This window comes from Polyodon spathula, chromosome 10 (genome assembly GCF_017654505.1).
Source record: "Polyodon spathula isolate WHYD16114869_AA chromosome 10, ASM1765450v1, whole genome shotgun sequence".
Taxonomy (NCBI): domain Eukaryota; kingdom Metazoa; phylum Chordata; class Actinopteri; order Acipenseriformes; family Polyodontidae; genus Polyodon; species Polyodon spathula.
Window position 1 is genome coordinate 11,281,273 of NC_054543.1, and position 23,124 is coordinate 11,304,396.

A 23,124-nucleotide genomic window follows, 5' to 3' on the forward strand; every position below is an offset into this window, starting at 1 on the left:
AACCATTTTTGTTTGTGAAATAGCCTTGTCATTTAATATGTTTACATATTTTATAAAGCATACATTTAGTTTTTCATCAACTAGCTTGGACTTGATAGTTTATTATTAATTGATATAATACATTTAGAAACTAAATAACTAGGAATGATTCAGAGATAAAGGACTAGCAGTGAAACCCTGGACTAACATACCAGTTCTTGCAGCATTTAGCTTTATACAGTGCTAACATATATCGCCAGCAGGTGGCAGTCAATATACAAAATTATTAGCTATAAAAAGGAATAAATAAAGACAGCACAAAATGAAAATACTTGTTTAACATGTAATACAATGCACCTATGAAGGATATTTTAAGTAACTTTTTTTGTCATCTTACTTGATGTCTATTTAAATTTAACATGGTTTATACAGTACTTTTATATTCTCCTGGCTTGTGGGTGCTACAAGTCCAGTCTGTTCACTTGGCAGCATTACAGTTTTACTCTTTGGCGCCATTATTTTGCAAGTTTAAACATTTTGGTGCTCACTTCCTATTTGTTATCTTCAGGGTAGGAAGATTCTCATTTGTTTAAGAGTTTGTTGCAAGGGGAATTGCAGATGTGCTTTGTCATATATTTTCTAATAGTGAATTATAATTATACTGTAATTATGCTTTTTTATTTTTACTGATTCACATAACACCACCTAATGTCTCATGTTAATATAAATGTTTTCTATTTGTTTTTCACAAATACTGTCAATTGAAAAATACAATGGGCACTAGTACAAAAAAAACCAAAACATGTTATTAAACAATCATTTAAAACATGTAAGAAAAAACCTTGGGCTTGAGTAGTTTTTTTTTTTTTTTTTTTAAAAAGGAAGAACTTGGGCTGAGGTACAGTAATTAACGTTTTTGAGTTTTGTCTTACTGGTTTTACTTATGTTTCTCCTTGTCACAAAAGGTGAGGCTCTGCTGGTACAAACCAATGAGAATTGAGCCCGATATTTCTGCAATAGGCACACATCAATTGGTTGTCAATGGTAATCAATTCACTTTTAATAGTTTGAGTGAATACAGGTTTTCACTTTCCATTCAGAATACATATTTAATGTGGAATGTAATGTGCAGTACCTACATCAAAACACACTTTATTGTTTCATTATTATTCTCATTATTCTCACATTAGGTACCATGGACACAAACTGCTCAAATGGAACATTCCAAGATAGTCCAGATGTGATTCCTAGAAAGTGGTATAGATCCAACAACGGGGCCCAAATATCTAATCACAACAGACTTGAAACTCCAGTTAAAAGCACATATGATGCAGAAGACAAATATGTTCAAGTTGGGGAAAAAAATATAAATTTATCAGGTTTGAAAAGAAGGCTGTGTAATACTACAATAGACAAACTTTCTGACAACCTGTCAGTAACAAACAAAGTCGAATGTTCTGAAGATTGTAACATCTCGTTAACGGATGCCAGCGACCAAGGAAAACACTGCAGCAACAGAAATGAAACACCTTTTTATGAATTGAAGGGTAAACCACGTGTTATTTTACCAGAGGGGGATGTGAAGGATCAGACTGTTCTTGGAAAAGAGAAAGATAAACATGTGTTTGAAAAAAGTGAAGATGACGTTTGTTTAAATAAGGAACGATGCAATGAAGAGACAGAAGAGAGTTCCCAGGAAGATATTATTCATACAAAACGTAAGTCTAGGCAAGTTATTTATGACACAGAGGAAAGCTGCTCTGATACCAAGTGTGACAAAGCCCAGGAAAGTAATAGTGACCTATTGAATGGCTGTAATAGAATACAAGAAACATGCAGCGAGTACAGTTTCAATAGTAAGAAAGAAAACACTAGCGTGAAGAGCTCTGAAGAAGATATTATTCCAATAAAACATAAACGTGTAAATGTTATGCATGACACCGAATCTGACAGTGAAGAAGAATTTGACAAAATGAAGCAGACTGGCCTGAGAATGAATACACACAACACTGGTGAGAAATATGTTGGAGAGAAGACAGTTAGTTTGGAAAGTGAACTTTCCAATACAATTACAACAGATAACAATGATTGTGCAGCAGACAACAAAATGAAGACCGTGCAAAACACAAAGGAGACCACTGAAGAAATGAATAGCTCTCAGGAGGATGAAATAATGTTTGTGAGGCGTAAATGCTGTAGAAGATTAATTATAACAGACAGCGAATCAAGCAGTTTAGACACAGAAGATAGTATTACTACTGCCTTTGATGGAAATGACAATGTTGATGATAATAATGATGATGGTGTTGAAGAATATAATGAAAATCAGGTAAAACATTTATGAATTAATTTGTAATTATTTTTACAAACCCACTCCAAAGATACAATGCTATGTCTTACTTTAACTTTGAAATTCTCAAAGCTGTTTCAGTAAAGACATATGTTTTCTACATGTTGGTGTAACAGTTATCCAAAAATATTTCTGATTTCCGTGTATTATTATGTACAAGGTAAAACTTATGCATGAAGTCAAGTAGACAAACATTTCAGCTGGTGTCTTCTAAATAATTTTAATAGTACATACTGTAGTACCAGTATTAGACAGTCATTCTATTTTGACCAAAAACTCTGAAGTCACACTATTTTCATACAAAAAAAAAAAAATGCTAATATTTTCCCAGGAACTACGTACAAATCTATTCAGATCACCACTAATAACCTTTACCTCAAGATGAATACTCACCAGATGTGCAGATCATGCAGTAAATGGTGTAAAATCAGCAGGGGTGTTGCACGTCAATGAAGTCCCTTCCAGTTTGTGTACAACATGGTGGTGTACACCGTCTCTTTGACGCCAATTTTGTAACTTTTTGTAAAAATCTAACAGGAGAATAGTGAAGAGAACAGCCAAGAGTCAACTTCTGAGGAAGACTTTTTCACCGATGGAGACAGCTCTCAGGAGAACTTACAGAGTGCTGAGATCCGAGAATTACTGTCACAGAATGGAGTTCCAGTGTGTAAGTATACATTAAACCCATGGCAAAAAAAAAAAAAAAAAAAAAACAAGCAAAAAAATTGACTTATTTTTACATTTCTTTTCAAACAGACTATGGCTTTGAAGCTCATTTTCACAGAATAGTTCAAGCATTAATAACTGACGCAGTTAAGGGTAATTTCCTTGCAGACGTCTTGTATGGTATGTATACTGCTCTATTCTATATGCTGGATAGTTTTTTTAAAACAATTTTTGTTTGTGAATAAGGCTTATCTTTTAATATGGTTACATATTTTCTAAAGCATGCATTTTGCTTTTCATCAACTTGGCTTGTCTTTTTATAGTTTACTATAATTGATGTTAATTAATTTAGAAACTAAATAAATAGGAATAATTCAGGGATAAAGGACTAGCTGTGAAACCCTGGACTTGTTTCACAGTATAATACCATACAGTAGCAAAACCTCCAACATACCTATACATGCAGCATTTAGCTTTATCAATACAGTGCTAACATATATCGCCAGCAGGTGGCAGTCAATTATTTCATGACTTTAATCCTTTATCACAAATGAGTCATATTTAATATACAAAAATTGTAGCTATAAAGTTATTCAAAAGGAATACAATACAAACTAAAAAAATTGGATAAAAGTGCCTGCCAAATAAACAACAATAATAATAATAATAATAAAAATATACAAGAAACCTATAATATATAGTTAACAAATAAAGTTTATTTCAAAATATTTTTCCATGTTTAAACTTTTTTTTTTTTTTTTTTTTTTTTTTACAGGAAGAGGAAAAATAAAGACAGATCTGAAAAGAGATGCTTGCGATCGTGGATTACCTAATGGAACTATTTCGAGCCACAGCTCAATGCATTGAGACCTCTGATACAGTTGGCAAACCCAATATGTGTCATTATATATAGTTGTTTATATATATATATATATATATATATATATATATATATATAATATATATATATAATATAATATATAACAAATACTCAATGTTTACAAAATGTTTTTTTTTTCCTTAGTGTATTCTAAACTTTGAAAACTGTAACTTTTATCATGCTATTTTTAAATTTGACAGTTATTAAGTTGTCACTTATTTTCTTTTTAGAAATATCTGGATGCTTATTCTTGCCTTGATTTTAATGAGCAAGGAGCCATTGAAATGAAATGCCAGGCATGTTCGAAGAAGCGTATGTGCAAATATGTAATAACCTTATCTGGGTCGGATTATGATAAGAAAACATTAAAAAAGGATATATTTCTGGATGATAAACGGGTAAAGTATTGGTTTAATTACATAATTTCATATTCTAGCCATATGTACATTTATGGTAAAATGAGACATTTGGCCTATTTTTTTATTTTATTATTTATTTTATATTCCAGTAAGCTAACTTTTAATACTAGTTTGTTTGAAACTACTAACAAGCAGATTTTCTCTATTAATAAGTGCCATCCTTTTTGCACCTTGTTATACACACTGCTATCATTTCGTAATTATTATTTTATTCATCTTTTGATTTCTTTTTTTTTTTTTTTTTTTTTTTTTTAAAGACTGTGCAGGTTGGAAGTCTGTGTGCAGAAAAGACTCGATTATACCACCAACTTCGGCATTTTAAATACAATTTACAACAGGACTGCATTTCTGTTGTACAGAATTACCCTGCTAATAATGATGCAGATGACAGAATAAAACATATTCTTGCACAACTAGATAATGGCTGGATCCAAGAGGTGAGTGTGCTTCTTTTTATCATTTAGTATTTCTAGCTATCTATTGAGAAGAGTTTTTAAAATGGTGTATCTTCTCAAATTATATATGATCTGAACCAGGACATAGTTTACAAGCATTTCCTTTCCAGACAATTCCTTTGCAATTTATACTAGGGACAAAATGGCCACTTGCTCAAAAGGCGGAAAAAATGTATATCCTGTATTCTGGAAATAAACACACACACACACACAAAAAAAAAAAAACACACTTTGTGAAGCTTACACAATCTTTGCAGTTTACATAACCAGTATGCAATAAACCCAAAATATAGTCAATGCTCCTGAAGGACTGGCAACATTAAGATTAAATGAGAGAAAATGTTATGAAGGTGCCATTGTGCAATAATATAATAATAATAATAATAAGTTTAATTATTGATACTATTCTGTGTTCCAGCAAAGAAACGATCTTTCACGTCTGATTACGGATGCAGTTGATTTCTGGGAAAAGGCACAGAAAATGATTGCGGAGATGCGATCAGTTTGGGGATAATGGTCAAAAACGTGTTAAAATCACGCTTGTGCTGAAAATCTTTTGATTCTTTGTTTTTATCATAAATCAGGATATGCTTATCCCCCACATTATAAAACTATACTGTACTAACCAAATGTTAACAAATTCAATAAAGATATTTTATTGGAAAGCATCTGCTTACAATTCCATTCAATTCTATACAACCATTAGGGGCTGTCTAACATGTCCACTGCACACTACAATTAAAACTGATAGATGTTTAGATATTTGGTGGCTTAAAAATGTAAGTATTTGGCAATTTTTAGAACTAGTCAGAACACACTACAGCAATAACAAAAATGACAACTGCTTTTTTCCCTTGCCCAACAAAACCATGTTATGATATAGTTTATTAATTTGCCGACAGCTCTTCAGGATGTACACACCTGTTCAAAATGTGATGCAAGGCATTCCTTTTCCAAACACAGTGCTCAGCGAAATATTCCATACATGACATCATAGCACAGTTTGTGACCCGTATAATAATTTCAAAAAGGCAACGGCTTTCAAAGAAAAACTAATTTATTTCCCTGCAGAATCTCCAAGAAGACTGACACATTAAAACAAGTGTTAACAAGATTTGTAATTGTGAAAAGGGTTCAATATTGTGTGTGTAATATATATATATATATATAATGTGACAGGGCTGTGGCCCTGCAACTTACAATGTTTGTTTTGTAAAACTGGTGGGGATGGGGTTAAAATTCCCCTGCCAGCGTAATTGTTTTTTGTTGTTAATTATCACCTGCACCTGGCCACGACTGTAAATTAGAGCCAGGTGCAGAGTATTTAAGGAGAGCAGACAGTATCTTCGGGGTCTCTCCTGTGTGATGAGCCCCGATGGTGTGTGTTATAAACTGTGTAAGCCTCTTTGTTCTTGTTATGTGTAAACCTGTGTGGTTTTGTGTTGTTGCAACAGGTAAACAGCTTAGCTGTCCTGGGTTAGTTCGGTTCCTGAAAAGTGCAGTCAGGGACTAGTGTTTTGTTCTTGTTTTGTTTGGCGTTTAAAAGACAAAATAAAAGCACAATCGCGCATTTGTGTTGGTCAATCACCCGTGCTGAAAAGAACCCAAAGTGCGGAGTAGCACAAATCCTTTACAATATACACACACTCACAATATTCAGCCCTTTTAACAATTACAAATCTTGGTAACACCTATTTTAATGTGTCTGTCTCCTTGGAGATTCTGCAGGGACATATGAAAGTGCACTTGAGAGAGAGAGAGAGAGAGAGAGACATTGGAAATGGGTCATAAAAAAAATATACTACTGTAACAACAGGTACACAAAGAAACAAAACTCTTTGCAACAGGTCGAGCTGAAGAAATTAATTATATTCATGAATCTCTTAATCATTTCCACCACACAGCTTCAGCAGGATCTTCTTATAATCCCCAGAGGTATCACCCTGTTAAAAAAAAAAAAACAGTTTTCAAACAAAGCACTTCTCAAACACAGGTGCAGCTGCCAACAAAATCATAGAATTTATAGAATAGAATTTGAAGCAAGCACAAGTGAAGATAATTGAGGTAACATGAGAAAAACAATACAAACACCAGTTCTTCATGACAAGAAACCTCAATGTTCCTCCACAAACAAGGTCTTAGAGATACCCTCTCAAATCTTGGGATTGAGATGATATATTTAGCAGGAAAAAGGGTAACTTTAATAAAAGTATTTTGTATTGAATATGTATTTTAATATTATAGAATCACACTAAAAATAAGATGCCACAACTAAGTAAGCTTCCTCGTTTTAAACTATTGGAACTAATGCTTTAAAACCTACAGTACACAGCTCTTACTATCAAACACCATTCCAGAAAGAAATATCTGTAATATGTAATGCATAGAAAGAAAAGTGGATATTTTCGATCTAATTACCAAAGAACACAAGGAGGAAGAAGCACTTACTGAGATGTCTGTGTACAAGGATTTGCCGTACATCCTTTTGTACTCTTGTCGGATATCAAGCATGTCAACCTCAGAGCGGGACACCATAATTCGGATCAGAGTTTTATCATCTGTTCCCATTCCCTAGAGATAGAGAGAGAGAGACTATGGTTATAGAAATCAAACCCATAAGAGCATGGGAGGATCTGGTGTATTTCTGTAAAATATGTCAAATGCCAGGGCCTTTTGATTATTTAGTCAACAGGTGTTTACGGTACATCGGAAATCAAAACTATTTGATGTCAGGCTGAATTTGATGCTACTTGTATTTTATTTATTTTTGTTCGTATCCAAAATTCTTACCTTCATGGATTTGTTGAGTCTTTCAGCAAAAAAAGCAGGAGTGTTTTTAATACACTTCACTGTAAAAAAAAAAAAAAAGAAAAAGTATATATATATAAGTTCACAAAATACAGAAATATGTTATCTGTCCTTGAACCGTGTATAGGCTGATCAAAACATTCATTCATACTATTTTGAAAGTAATCTTATTTAAAAAAAAAGGTAAAACCAATACAATATGTTTATGTTTCTTTGCAGATATTACTTTAACAAATCGTGTTGAAAATCTGATTGTTTTTGTTAATTTAATCTAGAATGGACAAAAACATATTGCAATACCTTAAACTACCAGGAGAGGTCATCTTTTGCAATTTTGCAACAGATGACCTGCTAATAAAACACACTAAAAGCTGAAGGTTGACCACATGTACTTAGATTACACTAGGAATGAATGTCAAGCATACTGAATGACAATCCTTTGTTGGAGAAAACAAAATGTGCAACAAAAAAGTTATGCTGTTTTTTCTTGTGTTTTTTTACACTGCAAACAAGGACAACAGCACACACATCTGAAATCATTAAGTGTGAGAGTGGCATGTAAAAGGAGAGTAAAATAAACACACAATAAAAACACACAACACACAGACTAAAAAATGCTAAAATTATTACCAGGGACCTGAACATCGAATGCATTTTGAGGAGAAGCACAACAAAATAAAAACAAGATTATAAATTACATGAAAGTGGTCTTTTTCTTTCTTTAAACAGAATATTCCACTCTTGACAGTGAGGTTTAGTTTTAAATGTATTGTTACATTAAGATTAAAACTGGATCTATGACAATCTGGATACCAAAAAACCTTTGTAACATATCTTTAAAGGAAGAACCAGGTTACCTGTTACTTTGAACAAGTGTGTATCTGTTACACACTAACATTACACAAAATGATCCAGTTTAAAATGACTTTGAGCCATTAATACAGTACATATTAAGGTTTTAAAAACAAACCTTGCTCCCATGTGTATATAAAAAATATTTCAGTTGATCAAGCTTTATATAATTTGTTGCTAAATAGAAAGACTGACACAAGACATATAAACTGTAGAAGCCAAATCTTGTTGAACCAGCTCACATGTACACATCATGCAAACAATTAATTTTAGTTAATCTTATGAAACAGTATCTCTACAAATTTGTCACAAGATGTCCCCTTAAGTAACTGGCAAATCCAGGCCAAGCACCAACGTTTTAAGATAAGCAGAGAAGTGTTTACGAAGACGCAAGTATAAATATGCGTGTGGGATCCAGACAGGCATCTTTTGATTACCCGTGTTTTTGCACACCTCTGTGTTTTAAACTCTGTAAAATAAAGATCAGGCACCACAAACTTGTATAGTGAACCAGGAATAAATAAAGAAAACATCTCGTACCTATTGCCACCATCCCTCTTTCAAGGTTTCCAGACATCTCACGGCAAATGCTCTTTTCAATGTCTCGGCCACACATTTGCTGATACTCATGAAAAACTGAAAAAAAAATAATTGCGTACATAGTTTATCTGCATGTGTTTCGCAATATCGTCTGCTTTCTTTACAAGGAAAATGTGTCTCAGAATGTAATCATGGTTTTGGCATAGTTATCATTGTATTGATAATATAATTGCAATTACTTTTATCTTTTTATCTTGGCTAGTGCCTTCGTCGGTATATTTAAATTTAAAGCTGCGATATTAACTGCAGTGTATTTAAAATGCTACATAAATATTCAAGTCTGCATCAAGTTTACCTTCACGTGCTTGTATGTTCGCTTCTCAGAATGCAATACTTTTTATTGCATAGTACTTCAGTATCATTTACTGTGGTTGTATAATTTCTTATGACAGCAGTTTTGATTTACTATTTAAGACTATTTGTTATCAGCATGGTTTGGTCATTTCAGTATCCAGTTCATTGTGTTCTGTTGTCTTAGTTGCTAACAGAGGAGAGTCTCCATTACACACACACACACACACTGATACAAAACACCTGGCACTGAGCGTTACCTTGCACTACAAGTAACACTACAGACCATTTACCTGCTCTTAGATGGGCTTTGCTTCTTGTGCAAAGGATAGCATTAAACTTAGATTCATCTGTCCCCACCTTGTTCTCTCCAGCAGCATACAGTGCCTATTTGAAAAACAAAACAAACTTTGAATTGAGTACATTTAAGGCTGAATATATTTATAACCCAGTATCACATGATTTTAAATAAAGACAGTGGACCAGAAGGAACTATCATCACCAGAAGAAACTATCATCACATTTCATCACATTTTAAAATCTGAGATTTAAACAGGCAGAGGAGAATTTTAAAAAGGTAAAATAGAGGCGAATTATAGATAGAAATGTGTGGATTTTTTTCTGTTACCCTGTGCATTTACTTGGCTAAAGTACTGATCTTCCAAACAAATTTTTGGTAACAGCCTGGTAGGTTAGGAGATGCCTACTGTGCCATACCAGTGGGTAAACAATAAAACCAGTCAGACCTAAAATAACTTTAAACTACTGGGTATAGAGCCAGTGCTTCAGTTGGCATTTGGTTAAATATCCTGTAGTGAAATCTTTTCTACTTGAAAAGACTACCAGCTGTTAATTCAATATTATGCAAACACATGTTTTTAGAGAGAGGAAAGTTACATTAGTACTGATTACATTTGTTTTTAAAACTGTTATGGTCTTTCCACAGTAACCAAATAAATCATATATAAATTACTTATTTGAACCAACATAGCCTTGTTGAAGGTCCTGGAGGCCCATGGACCTCGAGGACTGGATTTGAGCAGCCCTAATCTACAGATTAACATTTTAATAATTGCTTTGCCTATAACTGTTACCAAAAAACACTTCATTAATAGTTAAACTAGTTACAATTTTGGAAAAAACAAATACATTTAGGAATCTGAATATATAAATCAATTGCAATTCCAGTATACTAAAGCTTGGTCTTTTGTACCCATGGTTACACATCCAAAAAAGCTTTCATAATAATGCGTAAGGTATACTGGGAAATGCAGAGCAACCTTCATGACGCAGATATACATATCAACATTTTAAATGAGATAAAAATCAATCACATCATAAATGGCAAGGCCAAGATTTTTATGGGGATGGATGTTTTCTAATACAAAGGTTTGATAATCAAAAAGTCTTTGGCTTGCCAGTAGTCCGATATTGATAGTAGCACATTTCAAATTGTACTTTAAATTCAAGCAAATAAACAAAAAATCTTTAACAGAGGAAAAAAAGGGACCAATGCAAAAAGAACAAACAGGTCTTAGGTCACCCAAACTCAAGCCATCAAGTCAAATTCATTTTACTGTACTACTGTATTTAAGTTTTCTTTATCTGTACTAACCTGAGCATCCTGTTTGGCCAAAGTGATATCCACATTCTGACTTTCATCGCGGTTACCCTAAAAATATAAATAAGAGTAAAAAAATAAATTTAAAAAAAAGAGAAGAGAAATAAATTCATCTTGGAGCCTTAAATAACCACATTATAAAATTACTAATGGGCCCAAGCCAAGTAATAAACCCACACCACTCATTTTTCTGAAAACAGTTAGAATGCAAACCTAGTCCTTCTCTTCTTGAAATTAGTTAAATAACTCACTATATATCTTAACAAGCATAATTAATAGCCAGACGCTATTTAAATGAAGAATAATAAATGTTAATTAAACACCAGCTATCCATTTTTACAGCTAGTATTTACAATTCATCGAATAGCTTGACAGAGAAAGCTAGGGTACCTGCAAACACACAACAGAAGGGCAATTAAAGTGTGTGTTTTGTCATAGGAGAAGATCAGGTTTGTTCATAAGAAAACAAGAATTAAAACAACTGATGCATTGCAATTAATGAGGCGATAGGTTCCTGTTCCACTGAGGATTACTGGAATCTAGCTGCTTGTTATCATCACCACTACTGTGGTTTAATATTTGGGTTTACTCATTCAGCAATCTAGTGGTGACGATACAGGAACAAGATCGTGTGAATAATGGAATTTAAAAAGAACTATTTCAATAAAAGAATTAGGGGATTGTAAAGTATCCAAGTTTCATTTCCCTGTGCTTTATAAAAGGTTGGTTATACAGAAGGGGAAGATCATAGAGGATGTGTCTGTTGGTATCACAGCAGCACCAAATAGGAAAATACACAACATTCCAACCTGGAAACAAAAACTACCTGGCACAGCGAGACAAGCAGTCTCTCAAAGTGTCCTGATGTGTCACTTTTAATGGCATCCTCCAGAGATTTTTTAAATTCTGAAAATAAATAAAAAATGTACATTACAACAAAAATGGTATCTAACAAAAAAGTTAAAGATACTGTCCCGAGAAACCGGTGTATACTATAAAAATAAATAACAGCAACACGAGTAAAAAAAAAAAAAAAAAAAAAACTAAAAACAATTGTCCACAGAGTACGCAAAGCGGAGCTCAATGGATCTGGCTTGCGTGAATCATGCTGAGTGGCTAGTGATTGAAAAGGGGTGGTGTGATGGGCGTGCTGTTTTGCCGGATACAAAAATAAGATATGTCTTAATCACGGTTTGATTTACGATGTTACTGTTTTTGTTTTTTATTTGAGTTCATTTTTTAAATTTTTTGTTGACTGTCGGCGGGCCACTTGGTTATCCCTTGCGGGCCGAATGTGGCTGTTGGGCCACCAGTTGAACAGTCCTGGTTTACTTTCTACAAAAGGAAAGGTTCATTCTTCAGTACAAGAAAAGATATTAAAAATACGGTCCAACAACAGCTTTAATACCAATTTCACTGAACCCGGTATGTTTTTAAAATTAGAAATGTTCAGCTTTCAAATACAAATGAAATAATTGTGCATAATAATAATAATAATAATAATAATAATAATAATAATAATTATTATTATTATTGTTATTTAAACTGCAATCTAGTGATGCCAGCAGAAATACAATACCACCCATGCTGTAAATTGTTTGATCAGATAACTATTCTTTGTATACAACTGCTTCCCAACGTTCACTCAATGTGTAATGTACATTGCAAAACAGTACAAACTGCCTCTCCTTGATATTTCAACAGCTGCAATACCTTTATATTTGATTGAGTAATATATTGGCTGGGTCATCCTAGTCCATAAACTGAACTCTCACAGTCCAATGCTGAACATTTTTATTTTGCTCAAATCCAAAACTAAATAAAAGGTGGATTGTAAACTGAAATACAATGCTTTAAGACAGTATCCAGTTCCAATGGACTACAGTATAAAAAGTGTAGCAAGTTCTAGCAAGCATCACTTGTAATTAAAAAAGGCCTTAAATTCTGACAATGTTTGCAAGCACTGATGATGACCAACAGTATACCCGGTGACACAAATACATTTTCCAAAAAGAGGGCTCGATTTCCACATGTGGTTTAAATCATGTTTGCTAGGCTAGTATATCTACTCACCTGTTTTGTATGCCTTATTGATTTCTTGGATTTCTGCATTTGAGCGAGACGACAGGATCTCAATCAAGCATTCTTCATCTGTACCGGCACCCTAACAATCACAAACCGTAATAGTACAACATCAGTTATCTTTATACGTCAAAAAAACACATTTTTAATTCAGGTCACAAAAAGGTATTAATATAAATTTTCACTCAGTTTTTAGTGTCTTTAGATCTTTAAAAAAAGGCTCAAATGTAACTTTTGTACTGTGTGTTTGCAATCATTTGGAGTGACTAGGCTCTGGTCCTCAAATACTGAGTTCTAATTGTTCTCTACTATCTTTCTTGACTGATTCAGTTTGCCTGGCTAACTGAGTATACATATAATAGTAGGTGTTTCAAGCAGAATTGAAAGGTCACATGTTTTGAATGGAATGAGGAAGTCTAAGAATTACAAAAAGAAAACAATAATTACATTACAAACGACAAAGGATTTAATATTCAATAAACCCTATCTATCCTCTACTGCTTTAACAAAACCAGTACATCCAAGGGACATGGAAACAGCCACCTGCAGGAGATTCTCCTGCCAGTGCCTGCTAAAGCCAATTACTCAGTCAGCAAACAGCACAGCACAAGCTGCTGGCCTTGATCACAGAAAAGAATGCCCCACCCTTTTCTGGTAGAAACAGCACTCGCACAGCAAACTTGACATGTTTAAACAGTTCTGACTGCTAACAATACCTGCAAAGAGGTTACATGCTCTTAATCCTCTTTAAAATGTCACCTTGAATAAGTACAATCTGCAATACCAGCTGCAAAAGTACATTTATGAATGTAACTGAATACATAAAAACCTTTATAGCGTCCTTGAGCTCATAAACATCCAACATAATCGGGGTCTTCAACATGGCCAGGACAGCCTTTTCAAAGTTCCCAGAAAGCTCTGATTTCAGGTCTTTTATTAAATCCTAAAAATAAAACACCACAAATGCATTTTAAGCTTCTCAGTCCCAAAATGTTTATAGTAAAATATGTCACTCATACATTTTTCCATAGTTTTCCTATGCTCAAATATATCTTCAGACATACAAGTTTTTTTCTCTTCAAACCAACATACAACCATATTACTTTGTGAACCAAAGTCAGTCTTAAAACCGTTATTTGTATATTAAAACATAAGGAACAGAATTAATTATGCAATGCTTGCAACAGCAAAATTCTACTGTAAACGTACTCTGTTTGAAACTGTCGGCTTGTTTTTAACTAAACAGATCCCTGCTTGAGTTCAGCAGCTTCTGCAGCTGTTGCTAGGCACTTGTAAAACAGCTTCTTGGAGCATGGCACTGGCAAACTTTGAATGTGTAAACTGAAATAAAATAAAATAAACAGGAAGTGCTAAAAGGAAGCCAAACTTCGGTAACATTGAAATTAGAAAAAGGTAATTTAATGTTATGATGAATATAAAAAGGAAGAACACAATGACTATTAAGAAAAGACAAGATACTCTGAGTTGGAAAGGAGTTATTTTTAATGCTGACTTTCTGTGAATGTAGAGTAACATTAACATTTGCACTGACCATTAAAGTATAACCAGGTATGTTCCTTGTTTTGAATGATCTACAGGTTATTGAATAAACAAAGTAACCTGTCTTTGATTCATCTGAGGGCAGTACTTAATGGCTAGTTGTAATTGATAGTATGTTAAACTATTGTAATGTTGGAATGTATTTTCTATTGTTTTGGCCAGGTTACAATATTTGCACTATTCAGATTATTTTCTAAATGTTACCATTTGTTGGAATTAAACAGATTACGCTGCTATATGACAGGTGTTACTGTATTCTGAATACCTGGTATTTGGTTATTTGCACAGCATTATGTTACTGTTGATGTAATTGGAAGAGACACGTGTTGTGACGTTGCTGTTTATTGAGTTCTGTATTTTAATTCAGCAAGCAAAAGGAAAAACCTGTGCCTAAGGAAATCGAGTATTGAACAAAGAAATCTCTTCTTGGGCTGTTTGCACACTTCGTGAACCCGGCTAAACTTTACCGGCTGACACGATTCTGCTGTTGCTTGTAGTACACATACTCATCTGCCTTTTATTCTTGAGAGCGTTAGAGCAGGGTCTACAGTTCGGGTAATCTAATACACAAACATATTAGACCCCATGTACTCGAACAGGACACTTGGAATTGCCCATCCCCAGTTACTACTGCACAGATTTGTTTTTTTATATCAGGTACATTTTATAAGAAACACTGACTTTCAACAATACATACAAGCTAAATAAAATAGTTTCAACTTACAACAGAAAAGAAGAGTTACAGATTCTGTGAAATTTTAGAGGGCTGCCCCCCCCCTTTCATCTTACCTTCCCATAAGCTGTTTTGTAGGTTACGACCATAGGTACCCGTTGCTTGTTTGAGCGATTTCCAAGAAGTTCAATGATGGCTTGCTCATCAGTGCCTGTAATAAATATGGGAACATAGCATTACTACAGAAGAAAGTGAAATTGTATAGTAATTTAAGTACTACCTAGCTATCTAAAAAGAGTTGTGGATTTATTTCACACACAACCTTAAATCATAACCTTTATACAACACAAAAATGAAATACAGGTCAGCCATCACATATCTGTCCCTATAAAATTTTGACTTCAGCAATGGTTAAAAGAGTGTGATTCATATCTGATTATTTCATTTTGGCATGTTCCAACCCTTGACCGTTTTTCAGGGCACAAAGATACAATCTCAAAAATACAAGTAGGCTTCCATTTAGATGTACTGTAGTTAGTTTTGCTGGTACAGTACTATATTTTCAACAGAAGTGGTATTTTAATTCAGAACAATATGATTCTGAAAATATAACTTTCCAAAACAGAGGACTGTGGACATGTACTGTAATACAGTACATACTTTTAAATCCGGTACGTATTATAGCAGTAAAATTCTCCATTAACGACCCAACAGCAAAATGAAATCAAAATGTTACCCGTGCACAGAACTGCGTAAAACGTAAAAGGCAATGTAACTTAGCAAAAGATTAAAAAAAAAAAAATTCCAGAAATAAAACGGTATTCAAAGTCAGTATTCAAAATTGCAGAATATATTCACTGATAAGGCCCTAATGTCACACTTGCAAATGAAAATGCACAAAAGCAACTAAAGTTCACAGATTAAAAAAAAAAATACATCACAGTATCTAAAATGATTAACTGTTTTACAACACAGTAGCTGGTCTCGTTCATTTCGTTGTTGCATTTTCGTCAGGTGAAACTTGTCCATATAAAATTATAATTACAGGTCCCTTACCAAATCCCTTCATGGCCTTTCTAAGCACCTCTACATCCTTCAGGGGGTCAGCACCTGGAAAGTCCCGAATACTACCTCGGTTCCCTGGCTAATAAGAAAAAGTAATAAAACTTAAAATTTCCATTACATGTCTGCAGTAGGATTTGCTTTCCATACTGGTAAAATTCAGTAAACTGCCATGCAGTACAACCACCTATCCACATTGTAAATGTGTAGTCCAGGTTCTGTACGATACTTTATACTGTTTATTTTGCTTATAACTTTTACAATACTGTTTAGAATCAGACAACTAAAACTTTAAAATTATATTATTCACACTGTCTTGCAGTGCTGGCCTACGTTCTTTATTTCCACACCTATTAACAATTCAGCTTCATGACTATTCAGTTAAAGGAGGACACAGGACTTCCTTACCTGTAAGGGTACAGGTGCTGGAGCCAAGCCAGCCGGGGTGCTTCCTGGGTAAGATGGCATGGACGGATTGGCTGGAGGGGCTCCTGGGTAGCCTGGCATGGGTTGCCCTGGGGCGGCACCTCCTGGAAATCCCATTCCCTGGGGCATGTTCCCTCCTGGTTGTGGATATGTACCATAGGGCTGCTGACTGGGAGGAGGTGCCCCATAGCCCCCTGGCTGGGCAGCAGGGTATCCAGTAGGTGCTTGACTGTACATTCCTGGACTGGGATTCATTCCTCCAAAAGATGACGTGATTTGATTAGTCTGCAATTAGAAATGGGCTATCTGTTGACATGTACACCCAATCCTTAGTCCACTGTTACAAAATCTCATGAGAAAGGGTTAGACTGACCAATTGAACACACCTCAAACTGACATTTTAATACAAACTACTTTTCATGACAAACACGTTAAAACACAAAAACAACAAGCAAAATACTATTAACCTCCTTATAGGTCACCCCACAGCCAAGCATTTTATGACCGTTATTACCACTGTCTTTAAAGTGCTGCAAGAGTGAGAGCGACAGCTCCAACGCCAATCAAAGCCACTCCCTTCAAAGCAATCAGCCAATCACTCACGACTGGCAGGTTCACAAAGGGCTTGACTGTCTCTATATGGTCAGGTGCTGTTTAATGGCTGAATGCTGGAGTCACATAGCTAAAAAGGGATGCATAGGGCAACATCGAACACTGCAGGTGGCAGCTACCCAAAGACTGATGGAGGCTGCAAAGGGGTCAAGATCTCTATGTTCAGTCAGATAGGTTAGCCATTTTGATCTAAATGTATCCTCTTTATAGCAATCAAAGAAAGAAAGAAAAAAAAATCTCATTTAAAATGTGACAAAAGTTAAAAAATGGTTTGTAATCTATTTTGAGAACTGTTCCTCTGTATCACATTTCCAAGTGTCTTTTCTTACTAGGCTCAATTGCTTACCATTGCTGAGAGTTGTGATGAATTGAATCCAGGATTTGATAAGTTATCCAGCCCAGCAGCGGCACCACCCCATGGGGAATTACCACCTCACAAGAAGAATGAATCAGTAAATCAGTTACAGCTCTAAAGTGGCATGCTTTCTGTTAGCGCGTTTCTGAGGTCAAACTTCATTACTGGTAAGTTGACAAACAGATCAAGTCTTCCGACAGTCGTTCCTTAAATGTGGCTACTTGCAACAACAGTAACACGTGTTCATACATGGAATGCAAAGAACCTTATAAGATACAAAGAGTATTTAACATAGCTTAATTCTATATCATCACCTAAAAAAATAAATCTGGAGTAAAGTTACTGTGCTCTCTTTACAACACGTTTATTGTTATGAAACTAAACAGCTTTATTATGCTTTTCCACTGTAAACGTTGACTCAGACATGTAGCTACTGCCTCAGATGAACGAACCTTTCAGAAACTGCAGTCTTCCTTTACTTATTCTACATTCAATTACAGTAATAAACCTGTGGCACGATTTCTATTTCTCACATATCTGTATACACTTTCTCCCTCATTTGCAAACATGATGTAGCCCATTCAAACTATACACACACACACACACACACACACACACATAAATATATATATATATTTTTTAATTACCCCCTTGAACGTTTTTCACATTTTGTTGTGTCAGTGCCTCAGAGTTTTGTGCATTTAAATGAGGATTATTTTCCACTTATCTACACACCATACTTCACACTGTTAAAGGGAAAAAAGGTTTTAGTGAGAAAAAAAATTATATATTAAAAAATACAAAACTGAAAGATCATAATTGGATAAGTCTCCACCCCTGAGTTAATACTTTGTGGATGCACCTTTGGCAGCAATTACAGCTGTGAGTCACACCTAGATTTGGCAATATTTGATGATTCTTCTTTACAAAACTGTTCAAGCTCTGTCAAGTTCCTTGGGGATCATTGATGGACAGCAATCTTCAAGTCATGCCACAAATTTTTGATTGGATTTAGGTTGGGGCTCTAACTGGGCCACTCAAGGACATTTATCTTTTTGTTCCTTAGCCACTCCAGTGTAGCTTTGGCTGTGTGCTTTGGGTTGTTGTCATGCTGAAAGGCGAACTTCCGTCCCAGTTTCAGCTTTCTTGCAGGGGGCAGCAGGTTTTCCTCAAGGACTTCGCTGTACTTTGCTCCATTCATTTTCCCTTCTATCCTGACAAGTGACCCAGTCCCTGCCAATGAGAAACATCCCCATATGCTGCCACCACCATGCTTCACAGTAGGGAAGGTGTTCTTTGGGTGATGTGCTGTGTTGGGTTTGTGCCAAACATCACGCTTTTCATTTAGGCGTACTTGGGATATTGTTGTCACATGCACACTTTGACCAGTCTTGGCCATAAAAGCCTGTAGCTCTTGCAAAGTTGCCATTGGCCTCTTGGTAGCCTCTCTGATCAACCTCCTTCTTGCTCAGTCATCCAGTTTGGAGGGTCAGCCTGATCTAGGCAGGGTCTTGGTGGTGCCATACACCTTCCATTTCTTAATCGTCTTGACCGTGCTCCAAGGCCTTTGATATTTTTTTTATACCCATCCCCTGATCTGTGCTTTTCAACCACTTTGTCCCGGAGTTCTTCTTGAAAGCGCCTTGATGGTCATGGTTGAGTCTTTGCTTTGAAATGCACTACCCAGCAAAGGGAACCTACAGAAACTGCTTAATTTATCCTGAAATCATGTGAATCACTACAATTTAACACAGGTGGAGGCCAGTTAACTTGCCATGTGATTTTGAAGGCAATTGGTTACACCTGAGCTAATTTAGGATTACTATTACAAGGGGGTAGACACTTATCCAACCAAGTTTTTATTTTTAATTAATTTTCTACAAATTTCTAGAATATTTTTTTCACTTGGACGTTAGGAGAGGGTAGGATGTGTAGAGAAATGAAAAAAAATATATAAATATAATTTTTTTAATTCCAGGCTATAGACAACAAAAGGTGAACATTTTGAAAGGGGGTGTAGACTTTCTATAGGCACTCTCCCCTCCCCTTTCAATCCCAATTTCAAGTTTGAACAAAGACATTTGAATGTTTCTAGACAGAATAAGCGCTCACAATCTTTTTCTTAAACACTTCTAAACGGCAGGACAGAAGGGTACCTTTTTCTAGGAGACCACTTCCACATACCTAACTACTGCAGGTATTCAGCTATTCTTTGATTAACAGCCCTGCTCTTTCTTATCAACAAGTTCAACGACAGTTGAAGCTAAACATTTAATAAAGGGTTTTTGCAATACTTTTTAAAAGGATCTTTAGTACCAAAATTTGTTAAATACTGGAATTACAACTATTTTAATAGGCATACTGTAACTGAAAATACAAATCACAGTCCATCTCTTTTTCAGTGGTTTAGAAATTAAATACTGTCTCTAACTTAGAAGAACATTTCAGAGTGTTAACCTTACCTGGCATTGGTGGAAATCCACCTGATTGAGGAGGGTATCCGCCACCCTGGGGAGGGTATCCGCCACCCTGGGGAGGGTAGCCTCCAGACTGGGGCGGGTAGCCGCCTGCAGCAGGTGGGTAGCCTCCTGCCTGAGGGGGGTAGCCGCCGGCCTGAGGGGGGTAGCCGCCGGCCTGAGGGGGGTAGCCGCCGGCCTGAGGGGGGTAGCCGCCGGCCTGAGGGGGGTAGCCTGGATAACTCATTGCTTAGATCTGTAACAGACAAACATACTATAATACTGTAGCATATTGCAATCATCAATCCTAATACAAAATAGTACGTTTTTTTTTTGGTGGGGGGAGGGGTCCATTTCATAAATCTCGATTACAAGGGTTTCAAACCTTAGGACCTTTACACACTCAACTCCTTGATAATTTAACTAACCTGTCCTAGCATCAATTGAATAAAGAAAGACATGTCTGGACAAAATCCTTGACTGGGATGTTCTGGAAAAGCCACAATAAATCGATTAGGTAATTAAACAACGAGCAAGTCTGAATTTAGCTTTTTATCTATTTGTGCACAAGACCATTAAGACTGTTTTATGATTTTATTATTGGAGCCTTTTGCACATATTTAAGTTTATTGATTTGACTTATTGGTTTTCAAAAGCAGTAATTTTGTGGCAAAAAATAAAATACCCTCCTTTTGTGGTCAAACAATACCAGTTTCTTTTAGTCAATAAAGAGGAACAAATGTGAACAGTATGCAATAAAGAGGAACAAATGTGAACAGTATGCAATAAAGAGGAACCTGAGCTTTAGGTTACTGTGCTTCCTAAAACAATAAAAGTAACAAAAAAGAAATCACACTGACAAGATCGAGAAGAAAAAAAAAACTGTCCATCATGGGTTTAGATTTATACTGTATTAGGAGTCTTGGTTGAAAATAATTTTTAAGCCTATAAAAGGCTTATTAAACAGGCTAAAACACTGTTTACCCTTATACTACATAAAGAAGAACATGTACAGTTCTTTTATTTATTATGCAACTTTAGTTTAGGATTTTAAAAAGTATTGTTCTGGTATATTATACTTTTCAGTTCTTCCAGCTCTGAAGAACGGTGTTGCTACATGGTGTCAAACTACAAATAAAAAAAGAGTTCCCTTCATATCCTGGCCTCATAAGTAACATTCAAACTTCTCTAAAGTCAACGAAAGGTTAGGAAGACGGAACTCTCCCGTTTACAGAGTAGGTATTTTCTCAAAGACGTTCTACTTAGACGTATTTAGCTCACGAGTTATTTAAAAGTGCGTTTTCACGAATTAAAAAAAAAAAAAGTTTTTAAAAACCCCCACTTCTGGCAAAATAAATTATTCAATGTCTAATATTGTTAACATAACCCACACCCTGTAGTTTACACAGTCTGATCCAAGGAAAGTCAAGAAGCCGGAAGTGAAGAATCCAATGTCAGAGGCAAAACATGTAAGGCACTGAACGTTTCACTTTCACTGTATGATTTTCCAGTTAAAAAAGCACAATTTTAAAGCAGTCACATCTGAAGGTTAGCAAGTCGTGTTAACTCTTTTTTTGCATAACGTATGGCACCTCAAACAGCATTATTCAAATCAGTCTGATCTTTTCACCAGCAGCACCGCCCCCCCCCCCTCCCTAGGTGGGGGAGGGGGGTATTTGAATTTTAACTTAAAATCGGTCTTCGTTTTATTGGTTGGGGGGTGGGGGGGGGCCCCCCCGCGGGCGCGGGGCGGGTGCTTGTCATAGAAAAGAAATACATTTTTAAATATATAACATCTATAGAGCAATATGATTGAAAATAGTCATTTTGCTATGTGGTTAAAAAAAAAAAAAAGTTGGCAATCTGTTGCCAAAATGTTACTTCCTTGGGCTGGCAAAGTCAAAGGTATTCTTGATTTTAATTACAGCAGGTACTTTTGTATGTAATTCACAGTTGAGTAACAGTTGCACAGGACAACAGAAAGTCTGAAACGAATTAATTCCCTAAAAGCTGTGTCTTTCTTCCAGCACAGCAAAGCTACCCAGCCTTATTTATATATTAGTACCTGATTCAACAAAATGGCAGCCTGAAGACAGTACTAAATGCTACGATCGACAAACATTTCCAGGCAGCGCCGAGAACGCTCAAATTCTAAACACAAATGCTAAACCCACAACCACAAACATTTTTATAGTGAATAACATATGATGTGACGAGTTAATACTCACATACTGTATATACCACACAAGAACAAGCATTCGCAGGAATGTGGGTCTTTTTTTTCCTTTTTAAAAACCTTAAAAAAAAAAAAAAAAAAAAAAAAAAAAAAAAAAGAAATACATATCGATTTACACCTTTAAAAGCTATTGGTATTACATTACACTTAATGTAACGTTTATTAATTAATTACTGAAAATAAATAAATAAATAAACAACTGCTTACCGTATACAAGCTGCTTTATGTGTCAGCACAGAGCCAGGAACGTCTAAATAAAAATGCAAAGGTGGGTGTGGTTTCCTAACATCGTTTCCACTCAACTCAGACTCCTACATCAACAACATAGTTTCCACTCGAAGGCGTCTACTACTGACAATAAACAAGGAGTGCGTTCACAGAGATCATTCTGCGCAGATTCTGTGCAGAATCTGACCAATTCAGCCAATGATGTTATAAGAATGATCTCCGTGAACGCACCCCATTGGCTAAATTGGTCAGAATCTGCGCAGAATGATCTCCGTGAACGCAAGGTTTTCAAAACATTTTAGCAACCTCACGTGATCCAAAATGAAATGTATAATGTTACGTCTACCGATGCACAGCGTCATTAAGCAATACTGATCATTGCTACGCCGGATAAACACTGCAAGTAAAAAACAAACGTTTAGAAAATCCTGCGACTGCAAGTTCGATGCGAGTATTTGTGAGACATGCAGCAACATTTTTTTTACATAGGATATCCATCTATCTATCTATCTA

General features: G+C 35.4%; 3 protein-coding genes across 4 annotated transcripts; 2 read left to right on the forward strand and 1 right to left on the reverse strand.

Moving 5' to 3' along the window:
• Positions 1 to 828: 828 nt before the first annotated feature.
• Positions 829 to 3,862, forward strand: LOC121321656 (probable ATP-dependent helicase PF08_0048). Its single transcript, XM_041260652.1, has 4 exons — positions 829 to 2,308; positions 2,867 to 2,996; positions 3,086 to 3,175; positions 3,771 to 3,862. The coding sequence occupies exons 1-4, from the start codon at positions 1,175 to 1,177 to the stop codon at positions 3,860 to 3,862; spliced, it is 1,446 nt and encodes a 481-aa protein (XP_041116586.1). The 5' UTR covers positions 829 to 1,174.
• Positions 3,863 to 4,012: 150 nt separating this feature from the next.
• On the forward strand, positions 4,013 to 5,290 carry LOC121321828 (coiled-coil domain-containing protein 82-like). Its single transcript, XM_041261070.1, has 3 exons — positions 4,013 to 4,273; positions 4,552 to 4,731; positions 5,168 to 5,290. Exons 1-3 carry the CDS (start codon positions 4,160 to 4,162, stop codon positions 5,261 to 5,263), a joined length of 390 nt encoding a protein of 129 aa, XP_041117004.1. The 5' UTR covers positions 4,013 to 4,159; the 3' UTR covers positions 5,264 to 5,290.
• Positions 5,291 to 6,438: 1,148 nt separating this feature from the next.
• LOC121321827 (annexin A11-like) lies at positions 6,439 to 22,777 on the reverse strand. 2 transcript variants are annotated; one of them, XM_041261068.1, is made up of 16 exons: positions 22,591 to 22,776; positions 22,376 to 22,443; positions 20,154 to 20,403; positions 17,683 to 17,768; positions 16,707 to 17,009; positions 16,293 to 16,380; positions 15,353 to 15,447; positions 13,833 to 13,946; positions 12,995 to 13,085; positions 11,748 to 11,827; positions 10,916 to 10,972; positions 9,594 to 9,687; positions 8,950 to 9,045; positions 7,540 to 7,598; positions 7,198 to 7,320; positions 6,439 to 6,692 (listed from the first exon to the last, which is right to left on the reverse strand). In XM_041261068.1, exons 3-16 carry the CDS (start codon positions 20,392 to 20,394, stop codon positions 6,633 to 6,635), a joined length of 1,587 nt encoding a protein of 528 aa, XP_041117002.1. In that variant the 5' UTR covers positions 20,395 to 20,403; positions 22,376 to 22,443; positions 22,591 to 22,776; the 3' UTR covers positions 6,439 to 6,632. The 2 variants fall into 2 exon arrangements, with proteins under 2 accessions (XP_041117002.1, XP_041117003.1); XM_041261069.1 differs by lacking the exon at positions 22,376 to 22,443 and having other exon boundaries at positions 22,591 to 22,777.
• Between the last annotated feature and the right edge of the window lie 347 nt (positions 22,778 to 23,124).